Below are 12,767 nucleotides of genomic sequence, written 5' to 3'. Positions count from 1 at the left end.
ACCCTCGCGCATCGGGCGGCCCACAAAAGCCCATCAAGGTGCCTGCTCCCAACGAAACCCTCGGTTAAAACCCTCGCCTCCCTCCGCCGCACGCCGGAAGCGGCCACCACCAGCAGAGCAGCGGCAGCAGCAGCCCAGCCAGCCGTCGCCCGCGCTCTGCCCCCATGGACCCCGACTTCCGGTTCGACCCGGACGGCTCCGACGACGACGGCGGGGCCGCCTCGGCGCCCGGGAGGCGGAAGCCGGCGCAGTCGCCGTGGGAGTTCTCGTCCTACGCGGAGTCCGTGGCGGCGGAGCACGCGCGCCGCCGCACCACCTCCATCGACGAGAAGATCACCCAGGCCCTGCGTGGGGGCGGCGGCGGACGGCCCGCCATCGCCGACGGCGACTCCGAGGGCGATGAGGGCTCGGATGTGGAGGACGATAGCGAGGACGACGAGGAGGAGGAGGTGGTGGAGGGGGAGATCGACGACGAGGAGGACGAGGTGGAGGAGAGCGAGGATGGTGACGACGGGGTAGAGGAGAGCGACGACGAGGAGGCGGTGGATGAGGAGGATGGCGAAGGGGAGGAGAAGAGTGACGAAGAAGAGGAGGGTGAGCAAGAGCAAGATGGGGAAGAGGAGGGGGGAGACGAGGAAGCTGAACAAGAGGTGAGACTTGTGCGAGTTCATTTCTCCATTTTTCTTCTGCATACTTTAACTTTTGGATGCTAAACTTGCTTGCTGTCCAATTCGTTAAAACATCAAGCAATCATGCGCGTTGTTTCAATGTCCACTATTTGCTTGCTTGCAGTAATTAACCACGGTGTTCAGTGCAATGTGTGGCATGCTTATGCATTGGTGTATTTACAGGAAGAAGACACGGACAAGCAAGGTGGTGCAGTTAACCCTTCCAATTTTTTTGCATCGTCCGAAGGAGCGTCATTCCATGCGAATTCGTTTCTTGAGCTGAACTTGTCACGGCCACTTCTTCGAGCCTGTGAAGCACTTGGCTACCAAAAACCAACACCAATCCAGGTTTGCAACTGCGAACTTTACTTGTGAATAACATTGTATGCATGATTATCATCTTCAGTTCTTCATATATGCTGGGGACTTGACAATCCTGGAACCATAAGAAAAGTGAATGGATGATATGGTTTATGTTCGTTAGGATATTTCTATTCTCAGTGTTGTCTTTACTAGTTGACATATGACTCAGATGCCATCAAAGGACACAAAACTTCTTTCTAAGGTGTATCTTGGGCCTTTTACGTGGCTTGTTAGTGTTAAAATAAAGCTTCCACGTTTATCTTGACCATGAGAATGTAGGTTCATGTAGCATTAGCTTGACATTAATCTATCTATCATAGATGTCCACAGATATCTGCACTACGGAGTGGTGTTAGTTGAACTATGGTTTTCTGTGCTTTTGAACTCTTCTTTATCAAGTAGATTCTGTTCTTGTATGCACTTACTTCGGTGGAAATTGGACCTTTTAGTTATAATGTGGCAACTGTAAAGCAGTCAATAGTTATATTATTTTATTTTAATGACAGCCAAGATATTTCTCTTGTCAGATTTTGTCCTTCCTTGTTGGCTGCCAATATAGTCTGATAAAACTGTGCATATTCTTAGCTAATAAGCTCCTCTCCCCAATTACCTTCATTTTCATGAAGTTGACAATAAGTGCAAAAATTAGCAAGTTGTGGTTTATAGTTTGATACCGTGTTTTTTTATTATAAACGAGAATCCTTTAATTGATAAAAAACAGTTTTTTTTTGGTGAAGTAAAATTTTCTTGTTAAATTGCGTAATAATACCTCATTGATGCATGCTAGCAAGTTAATTTGGTTGCCAATTTTCTTTATTCTTAATGTCTTCTCTTATTCCAGGCTGCATGCATACCATTAGCATTAACTGGACGGGATATATGTGGTAGTGCGATAACAGGATCTGGAAAGGTATATATAATCAACAAAAACATCCCTGTTGGGAGTATTTTGAATCAGCATCTATCCTTAGCTTAACTGAACTCTTTATAGACAGCTGCTTTCTCATTACCTGTGCTGGAACGTCTACTTTTCCGGCCCAAACGTGTACCTGCAATTAGGGTGCTTATCCTCACTCCAACAAGAGAGCTGGCTGCTCAGTAAGTTCTATATGTTCAGTTCTCAATGAAATCATCTTTGATATTAGCTCATTCCTTCTGTTATTTTTTTTTATGGCTGGAGCTCCAATAGAGAATTTCCTGTGTTTGCTCTGTTCAATTAGTTTTTCGTTTGAGGTTAATTTTTTCCTGTGCTGTTTTGTCCACTAATCACCAATGTTCTGATACTATGTTTTAATATGTATATTTCTTGAAGCTACACTTTAGGGATGCTTATTATTTTTAATTGTATTTAGGATGTTGGTCTTTTTTGCCATTTCAATTTTGTTTGAAAATTGATATATGATTAAAATGTTGAATTCCCATTTTCAAATAGAAAATTTTGAATGATTGAATATCTTTCTTAGCATTTGTTTTTCTAATCTCTACTTTTAGTTGTGTCCTAAAATCGTAGCAGCAAAGTTTACTGCACCTCATTTATCTAAGATGAATACAACATTTCGCACAAGGAGATCCAAAATGAATTGGCTGTGTAACATTACTTATGGAAAACTTATCTTAAATGCTGTCATAGATCAAATGGTGCTTATCAGTTTTGTATTATTACAATATTTATGCGTACTTACTGTTCATACTACAATAAATGCAGGGTCCATAGTATGATTGAGAAATTAGCACAATTTACTGACATCAGATGCTGTCTCATTGTTGGTGGACTTTCAACTAAGGTATTGCATTGCAGTTTGTTGTATTTGTTCGCTGACCTTCTACGAGGATGTATCCTCTATTTTTTTTTCTTGTGATTTACTCCGTGAGAGTATAACCCCATGCTTTTATTACATTTTAGTTGTTGTCCTGGTTATGGAGCTAACAAAGTTTTAAGATATTCAAATGCTATCCATCCATGTACCATCTCCCTTGAAAGAAACTAATTTGATACTGTGTCCGGATATACTATTATGCAAGAGTAAGAGGGCTGCTTTGGCTCGAACTAAGAGCACCAGAAGAGATGGAACTGTTTGTGTGTTGTAGTTGCCCTTTTGTGTCACCATGGTAAATATGGCTGCTTAAAAACCTAAGTTATTTAAATATTTAACAATAACTAAACTATGAATGGGAAAGTTTGATATTTGCTAGTGTTATAAGTTTCTGTTGTTGAATTTGGAACTATAGCGTCCACTTCCATGGTAATATTTCTGATTGTTTACATCCCTTATATTATCCTCTGTTGTATTTTATGCCAAGTTTCTGGGTTAAACGCTGACAGAATAAATACATACCTTACCAGGTACAAGAGGTAGCTTTAAGGTCAATGCCTGACATTGTTGTAGCTACTCCTGGGCGTATAATAGATCATCTACGCAATTCCCTTTCCGTTGGGCTTGAAGACCTTGCAATCTTGATCCTTGATGAGGCTGATCGTTTGCTAGAACTCGGTTTCAGTGCTGAAATTCAGGAACTGGTAACTTCCAAAATTCTGTTTCCCGATTCTTGCTTTCTCTGCACTTTTGCAGTTTGACGTTTGGGTCTCGAAGGAATGTTCTTGCAGTGGCTCTGTTTGAAGCAGAGCAGCTTAATTAATGAGAGATTTTTTTCATCAGCAGCATGCTGTGATTAGCCATTGTTCACTGAACATGGTTACAAACTCGCAGCTGTTTTATGTTGATGCAGATTGTGTGTGTGTGTATCAAAAGCATCATTCATGTTACTTAAATCTTTTGTTCATCTTCTACATTTGGACAGAAACAAAAATGTGATAAGAGTCGTTATTTAAGTACCGTATGTTCTTTGTTTATTGTTTTGTGATGGATAGCCTTCTATTGTTTCGGATCAATGGTATTGCTGGACATTGGAAATGGAGGCTGTGGAAGTTTGTAGGGCTGAGCTGGGTGTTGGGGAAAGGGTACTGAGTACTGGTCAATAAATCCAGAATTGGCCATTGTTTTTCTGGGCCTTACATTTACTCAATTGTCAAACATTATATTCTGTTGTCATCCATATCTTCAAGATTGGAATTGGGGCAGTTATTCTCTTTAGAAAGAATTGATTTTGTCCTTGTTTTTATGTGGAACCCACAATTCTGACTGTAATGGACTTCTGATTCATAATAAATGCAGATTCGCATGTGCCCTAGAAGAAGACAGACAATGCTATTTTCTGCTACGATGACAGAAGAGATTAATGAGCTTGTGACACTTTCGCTGAACAAACCAGTCCGTCTAGAAGCTGATCCTTCTCTGAAACGGCCTGCGACATTGACAGAAGAGTACACTTTCTATCCTAAGTCCAAACATTCAGTTCTATGTGCTGTATTTCATGACTAACAGCATCTCCATTTCCAAATTATTTCTTCATCATCAGGGTGGTTAGAATACGAAGAGCACGTGAAGCAAATCAAGAAGCTGTTCTGCTTGCTCTCTGTTTGAAGACTTTCAAGGATAAAGTAATCATTTTCAGGTTTGTGCTCTGGAGAAGCTGATCATTTTTTATGGCTTTATGCTTTTGTCAATGACTCAATGTAACAGTTCCTCAGTTTTGGGCATTTTATGAAGTATAGTTTGGTTTACTTCTATTCTGCTCAGTGCTAGGTAGGTACAGTCTAGTGGGCAGTGCCTGTGTTTCACTGGATTCTGTGAAACTAATGATTGTGATTCATGCAATAGTCACGAAGTCTAGCAACAGATATAGTTCATGTGTATGTGTGCCTCTATACTGCAGAAACTATTGTCATTTGTCTGCAACACATGTTGACAATGCATCGTATGCTTGCTGTTATTTTCCTAGATTACTATTTACTATCCTACTGCAAGTTTGTGTTTGGATGATTCTAGTACTTGATCACATGCATATTTTGTATAATATTGATATTTCATGTCCCTTGCAGTGGGACAAAGCATTCTGCTCACAGATTGAAAATAATATTTGGTCTTTCTGGGATGAAAGCTGCTGAACTTCATGGCAACCTTACACAGGCTCAGCGGCTTGAGGTGATTTTATGTTACAGTTCCTCCTTTACCATCCTTTTACCATCTCCTTCAAATGCATATGTTTCCTCATTGTAATTTTTATTATGATGGTAGTTTTTGTGTTTTGAACTCTATTTTCCATTATCTTCAATATGATCTTCAAAGCATTATGGCATCATTGTATTTTATGTGATATCAGATTGTGTATAAAACTTATCAAAGCAAACTAGCCTACATGCCCTTTACTAGTATTTTCACCCCATAAGTTCTCTTCTATTGACTGCATATGTAACATGCTTGCAAATTCGCAATATACTGCTTCTTTCTTGCATTGTAAATTTTAATACTTCTGCTCACTGATAATAGCTCTAGGCTCTAGCATCTTCACTAAGTGGAAATTTTCATCCTTCTATAGGCTTTAGAGCTTTTTAAAAAACAAGAAGTGGACTTCCTGATTGCAACCGATGTTGCTGCTCGTGTAAGTAAATTTTTATATCTTTCTTTAGTTCTATATGTTAAATAATAAGATTATGTTTTAACAATGGAAATAGAAAAGATTATGTAAGAGAATATATATACATTTGTTTTATGTATTGTTGTTTTTTGTTGATGAATTGTTGGTTTGAATTGTAGGGGATTGATATTGTTGGTGTTCGGACTGTAATAAATTTTTCCTGCCCACGTGATGTCAGAACGTAAGCACTAGATAAGTGAACGTGGTTTTACTATGGTTTTCCTTTTGCATGGCTGCTGTTTGGTTTATATGAAGCTTTAAATGGTTATGAATTATTCGTGCTACATGCTATATGGTTGGGTGACAGTATTGTTCATTGGATATATGTACACTATGAAATTGCTCTTGGTTCAGCTCATATATCAATTTTGATGATATCAATCTCTTATATAGTGGCATGCGCTTTAGCTCATCACCACTGGCATATCTATTTCAAATTTGATTACCATAAGTACATGCACTAATGATAATATCATTCATATATGTATTAGCACAAGTTATATGAATGTATCAGTGAATGATATAGTTTTGGCAATTAATCCAGGGGAGTTAAATCAGTTGTTGAGTATTGTTTGTGGGTCTTACAGAACCCAGAGTCCCATTATATGTGTGATTTTTCTGATCTTTCTGTCTGTTATCTGATTATTTGGATATCTTTCTGTAACATTTCAGAAGTATGTATTGTTGGTTTAGGAGAAAAAAGGTTACCTTCTAGAGAATGTATGCATTGTGTGTGTTCTGTTTGTAAGTCTCCACATGGACAATCACAGATACACATCATTTTTCTCTAAGACAATGAATTTTGTTGCCCTTTTTCGTCGTGCAGTCATGAGGAAGAATTATGCCATTTAATCATGTTTTTTCATAGATGTTTCTTATTTATGCTGTTGCAGTTATCTACATCGTGTGGGACGCACTGCTCGTGCAGGCAGAGAAGGATATGCTGTGACATTTGTTACTGATGATGATAGGTCCCTCCTAAAAGCTATTGTGAGTATATTGTTATGAGCAATGGTATGCATACCAAAAAAAAAATCTTAAAAAACTCTACAGAACACTAAAAACCTTGTTATATCATATACGTAATGAGTTGTCTTAGTCTCATATAAGTAATGAGTACTCGTAGTCTCATAGGCATATGCCGCTACCTGTATATTCATACTGTGCTAGAACATCAGATTCCTTCAACTACACTTTCCAGCCTTGTCTTGAGAACTGCAGTTTGTAATCCATTTCTGATTCCCTTAATTCTAGAAAAGCCGTGATGATCATTTTCTAACAATCATGTTTAATGGGAATAATTATGCGTGGATACTTTCATGATGTTGCAGTTAGTAAATAATTTCTGTGATATGTGGGGGAGTTCTATGCACTATACGCTGGGGTTGGTCCACTGATAAAGTTACTATGTATTTACACATAACTATCTGTTCCTCGAGTGTGAAATTGGTTTGTAGATATGCACAAATTGTTAATGTATAGGCATTAGTGTAAATATGATGATCAATGTTCGTTTTTGTCTAGCCACTACATTTGTTTATTACTTATTGGTATTCATTGAATTACTTTCAGGCAAAGAAAGCTGGTTCACAGCTGAAAAGCCGCATTGTTGCAGAAAAGCCTGTGGCTGAGTGTGGAAAATTGATTGAGCAACTTGAAGATCAAATTTCTACTATAATTCAAGAAGAAAGGTTTGTTTCAACTTTCAAGGCAGTTTAGGGTAGACTTTGTTCAAACTACAACTAGTATTTGTGCCATTTTTTTTTCAGGGAGGAAAGAATATTAAGGAAAGCCGAAATGGAAGCTACAAAGGTAGTATATCTTTAGAAGTTTCAAAATTTCCTTAATAACAGAGCACTTTTTGCTTGCAATGATAGTTCACTAGAGTTTGCTATTAAAAGTGTTCCTGAATGCTATATAGATTAATAGCTTTCTCTGGCACATCTTATCATTGTCAGGCAGAAAATATGATAGCTCATAAGGATGAGATATACTCACGCCCAAAGAGAACCTGGTTTGCTACTGAGAAGGAAAAGAAATTTTTGGCAAAGGCTGCTAAAGTAAGTTCACCTTGAATTATATATATATATATTTCTTTGATGCCAAATAGCCAATGACATTTGCAAAATCTTTTGTATTTTGTATTACTTTATCCGATCCCAAGTACATGAGATTCTTCTAGCTTTCATAGTGCACCCACTGCATGTTATTTCCTTATTACCTCCTTTTACCATTTTACTCTGATATACCACTTTAGCTATTTTGCCTCATCGTTTCGCTTATAATAAGCATAAGCTAAACAACATATTAGCAATTAAAAATTAATTTGTGGTAAAACTTTTACATATATGTTCTTATCGTTCTAAAAGAAAATCCTGTAAAATAAACTAGGATGAAAAAACCCCAAGATCTATTTCAAAATTAAGTTTTAAAATTCATATTTTGGCTTATAAACATAAGCATAAGCATAAGTAAAACGATGGGGTAACGATGGGGTTGACTACTGCCATTAACTAAATAGACAGTCTAGTGTCCTTGCTTTTGTTTTATTAAGTCTTTCCCACAATCGTTTTCTGCATTTCCATGTGTGTTGATTGTGACAGTAGGGCCTTTTGTTGATTTGTTCACTTTTTTTGGCTTATATTATTTTAGTGATGATGATTTCTGGTTAGTTGTTCCTGATTCCATGAATAAAGGCTGATGTCTATGTTACTTGTAGTTATTCTTGGGTGATAAGCCTGGTTTCTTTCATTTGCACAGTAGATGATAGTTACAATTTGTTAACTGTACACCAAAATGTTGTTAGGATACAAGAAGTGGGATGAAGAAAAGGATTTCATATATTTGAATTTTCACAGATCCAAAACCTTTTGGATGTCTATTTAACATGCCTCTATCGCTCTGTGGCTATTAGCCATTCCTGAGTTGCAATTTATATGGTTATTCACATGCTTTCATGATGGATGTTCATTTAACATACTTCTATTATTGCTATTCTTTGGTCAATTTTTATGGTTATTCCCATACTTTCATGATGTTCTAATGAACCAGAAATCCTCGAGGTCTGATATAGTTTTTTTTAAGTCAGGAGAAATACACATGCATGGAATCTGTACTTAAACTTATCTTGTTAGTCTTGTGCATATCATTAATATCTGAGTTGTTCTTTATCAAGGAATCTACAAGTCAAGGTAAGAGTAACTCTGGAGTTATTAGCGCTCAGCAAGCTGAAGATCTTCGTCTGAAGGAGAAAAGGAGAAGGGAGCGTGAGGTATGCTTATGAATATATTGTTTGAATGAGTTGGTAATGCCCATGAGGCTTTCTTTAGTTGATTTTTTATTTTTATCTTTTATTCTACAGAAAAATCTACCTAGGAAGAAACGTAGACGGTTAGAGGCAGAACGGGAGATGCTAGAAGATGAGAGTGATGGTGATGAAGAAGCTAAGGTACAGTTCCCTGATGTTGAGATTTTTTTACGTACTACTGTGGCACTGATAACTAGTAATGGTATTATGGTAGCCATAGAAGGTTTGGTTTACAAGTTGTTAAGAGTAAACTAATGACAAACTTGGTTGATTGAATTCTGTTATGTTTTATATTTGGGTTTAGTGCTGTGTTGGCTGGCATGAACAATTTTGTACTGACTTCTCTCTTGTCAAAATTTTGCCGCCACGTCTACAATGTTTTGTGTATTGAAATTAGTTTGTTGGGACTTAGTTATATGCATTTTTTTTCTTAGTGAAAGAAATCTATACTTGCAAGGTTTTCATTCGCACTATAATTTTATAACCAATGAGCTACATTCGGTCCTAAACTTTGAAGTGTTTCGTGCAGGAAAGCAAAGGTGGGAAGAAAACAAATAAAGGTCAATCTCTAGTCGATGTGGCTTATCGTAGAGCAAAATCAATGAAGGCCACCGGTAAAAGGGGTGCTGGCACTGGCAAAGTAAAGAATGATAAAAAGGCAAAACAACATTCCGAAAAGGGCCCAACTAGGCAAGAGGAGATGCAAGAGTTGTTCCAAAATGATATGAGTGAATGGAAACAGGGTCGCTCCTTAAAGAAAAACAATGCTATACGAAAGAAATCAAAAAATTCTTTCAAGAGCAAATCGAGGTATGTAACAATGTTTTCGCCTGGCTATTTTAGGTGGAAAAAAAGATGAAATATAAGTTAGCATTTTTTTTTAAAAAAAATGTACAAAACTGTCTAGTTCGTTTATTACCAATGACGCTAATACCAGGTGTCCAACATTTCTAAATGAGAGCACCCCTTTCCTTTTTCAGGTACAAACGCCGAAAGTAGAAGACCTGGTAACTTGTAGCGTGTTCTATACACTGGGAATTTATTGCATTCCTTTGTATCATTTTTGACCGGCTGATCCTGATGAAATGTCAGGATATGTTGTGCCCATCTTGTGTTTACTAGTTACAGTTGACTTCTCATATCATGTAGTGACATTCGTTATAACTTTCAATGTAATGACCTCTTGAGGTCGGTCCAAATTTCATCTAATCCTTCAATCCACAGGTGCACCTTACAAATTCCATTGTCCACTGTCGATCAGTTCGTTCTTGTGATGTTGATGCAACAACTCTTGTTGAACGTTTGCATGCCAACCAATTGCAAGATTGAACTAAACCACAACACCAAAATTAGAGACGAATGATCTGACGGTAAAAGCGGTTACAGCGACCGACGATCTGATGCTAAAAAGTTATAGCAATAGACTTTAGCAGCTGCTGTAAGTTCTGCCAGTAAAACTCTTTAGCGTCAGGTATCACTTCTAGCGACAGATTGACTGTCACTTTGAATATTTACAGTGACAGATAGTCCGCTGCTAACTTTTAGCGACAAATACTCTATTTGCAAGCATATACCGATAGATCATCCAACTACCCATGTATCTATAGCGTCAACAGGACAGTTTAAATGTAAAAAAATAAAAAAAATACAATTAGAAGATATTTAGCACATACCAAACCTACATTCAAAGTTTAATATCCATCACATAATAATAATACAGAAGCACACATAACATAAGCCTCGCTTTATATATATATACTAGAAATAGTGCCCGTGCGTTGCAAGGAAAAAAATTATACATCATGCGGTGACATGATTTAAAATCAACTGTGCTGGAAGAAATATTTAAGAGATATTAAGCTTTCTATCCTCTTTGGACAAAAAAACACTATATGAATTTCGATTGCTATGCATTACTTGTTTGCACAAGTCAAAATTCAAGAACGTGTGAAGTGAATTAGTAGTTAGCTCAAATTCCCAAATACAGAAATAAATTGTTCTTTGTTTCATCAACAGTTTAAAATTTTAACTGATACCAAATATAAACTCTTCATGCTACAGTGAATAAGCACCGATACGTGGATCCAATATTCCCGTCACATGAGAATGTGCCAAACAATTTAACCACATCCCAATCAAAGAATCGAATTTACCTTAAAAAAAACAAAGAATCGAAAACAGTTCACAAAATGAAAAAGATGTGCCAAACAAACCACAGCCCAAACATGCTCTCCTCGTTTGGCCATGAAAGACGTTGTTGCTCGATCACATATCTGTTCTCCTCCAATGACCTCGCATGCCATGCCCAATCTGTTGGACGACGCGCGGCTGCATATCCGGATAAAAAAAATGCTATACATACGATGACATTCGTATCGTACGGGGGAAATCGTATGTATAGCATCTCTATCCAGATACGATACGGCGATACGACGCAGATGACGCAAACGACGCGTGGGCCGACGGCCTGACGGCGAGCGCGAGTTAAACGGGCCGACGGTGAGCGCGCGTGAGTGGGCCGCACGGACTGATGGCGAGCGCGACGCACGGCCTGACGCACAAACGGCCCATGACGTGGACGGACTAAAAATTTCTCGCAGAATCAATACTCTTTTTTATAATAGTATAAATATATATATTATTATAAAAAGCGGTAACGATTCTGCCAAAAATTTTCGTCCGTCGTGGGCCCCACACGGCGTTGTGGGACCCACATGACAATAAAAACATAGAGGGTCTCGCCGTTCGTATGGTATGACTCCCTCCGTATTTTAGCTGTCCCGCGCAAAACTAAACCAAATTGGGTCTATGGTCCAGCGGATAAGATGACCTCTTAGCAGGCGAGAGGTCTCCCGTTTCATCGTGTACGTTATTTCCTTTTTTAGCTGCGTCGTTTCCGTCTGAAGTCCTGTTTGATTTCATGTTTCCTTTTTCCAGCGCTTGCCAGCCAGCGTGACCGTGTCGATTCTTTTTCGATGCAACGTATGTATTTGATTTTTTTCTGCGCCAGCCAGCGCGGGTCGATGACGTAGCAATACAGCATATGCATTTGATTTTTTGAAATTAGAGGCGAAGCCCAACTAATTAAATATTAAAATTTTGATTTTTTCCTAAATTTGTAACGTTGTTTGTTAGTTTTTTATCATCAAATATACCAAGCCAATAGATTGAAAATTTTAAAACCAAAAAAATTGTCCACTCAAAATTTCTCAAAACATATCATTATTATTGTGATTTTAGAGTAGATTATTTTGATTGTTGAACAAAGTTGATGAGCAAAATATTTTCACATACAAATATTTTATTTATGTATAAAATTTATGAACAAAATATTTTATTTGTGTTTAAAGTTTATTAAAATCTATGCATAAAGTTTATGACTATAAGTAGTACTCACATATTTTCCAAATATAAAAACTGGTCAAGGGATTGGCATAGAAGCGAGGCAAGGCTACTAAGATTAAAGTACATTACTTCAGTTTAAATTGGTTGAATATATTACACTTCTCAATGCCTTCGGTAAATTACATATTCTCCCTTAGTATTTACAATGTTAGAGTGAATATAATTTAAGTATTGAGATATGGAGCACACATGCACGTTTAGTGGAAAGGAAAGTGGCAACACGCATGCCAACCAATGTTTCATATTTAGTCAAAATATGTTCAAATTTCAGAGCTAATGTGCGTTTGGTGTGTATGGACTTTTTTATCTCCATGAGGAGTCAGAAACAAGGATTATCCACATGGGAAGAAAAGGAAAAGAAAGAAGAGTAAAATAAAGAAGAAATGAAGAAGGAGAAGAAAAGAAAGAAGGGAAGATAGAAGAAAAAAAAGGAAAGGAAAAATAAAATAAGGAGGAGCTAAGAATCCAGAATTTAAACCAGGAGAGAG

General features: G+C 37.6%; 1 protein-coding gene across 1 annotated transcript; it reads left to right on the top strand.

Annotated features, from left to right (window-relative positions):
* The first annotated feature begins 59 nt into the window (after nucleotides 1-59).
* LOC102703085 (DEAD-box ATP-dependent RNA helicase 28) lies at nucleotides 60-10,050 on the top strand. Its single transcript, XM_006664496.2, has 19 exons — nucleotides 60-650; nucleotides 852-1,016; nucleotides 1,873-1,941; nucleotides 2,023-2,129; nucleotides 2,737-2,815; nucleotides 3,376-3,549; nucleotides 4,205-4,353; nucleotides 4,449-4,544; nucleotides 4,972-5,074; nucleotides 5,469-5,531; nucleotides 5,687-5,748; nucleotides 6,461-6,557; nucleotides 7,140-7,258; nucleotides 7,337-7,379; nucleotides 7,526-7,627; nucleotides 8,743-8,838; nucleotides 8,929-9,015; nucleotides 9,404-9,684; nucleotides 9,855-10,050. Exons 1-19 carry the CDS (start codon nucleotides 165-167, stop codon nucleotides 9,871-9,873), a joined length of 2,397 nt encoding a protein of 798 aa, XP_006664559.2. The 5' UTR covers nucleotides 60-164; the 3' UTR covers nucleotides 9,874-10,050.
* Nucleotides 10,051-12,767: the final 2,717 nt, after the last annotated feature.

The sequence above is a fragment of the Oryza brachyantha genome, chromosome 12 (assembly GCF_000231095.2).
Source record: "Oryza brachyantha chromosome 12, ObraRS2, whole genome shotgun sequence".
Taxonomy (NCBI): Eukaryota; Viridiplantae; Streptophyta; class Magnoliopsida; order Poales; family Poaceae; genus Oryza; species Oryza brachyantha.
This window is presented reverse-complemented; position numbering and strand designations above follow the sequence as displayed.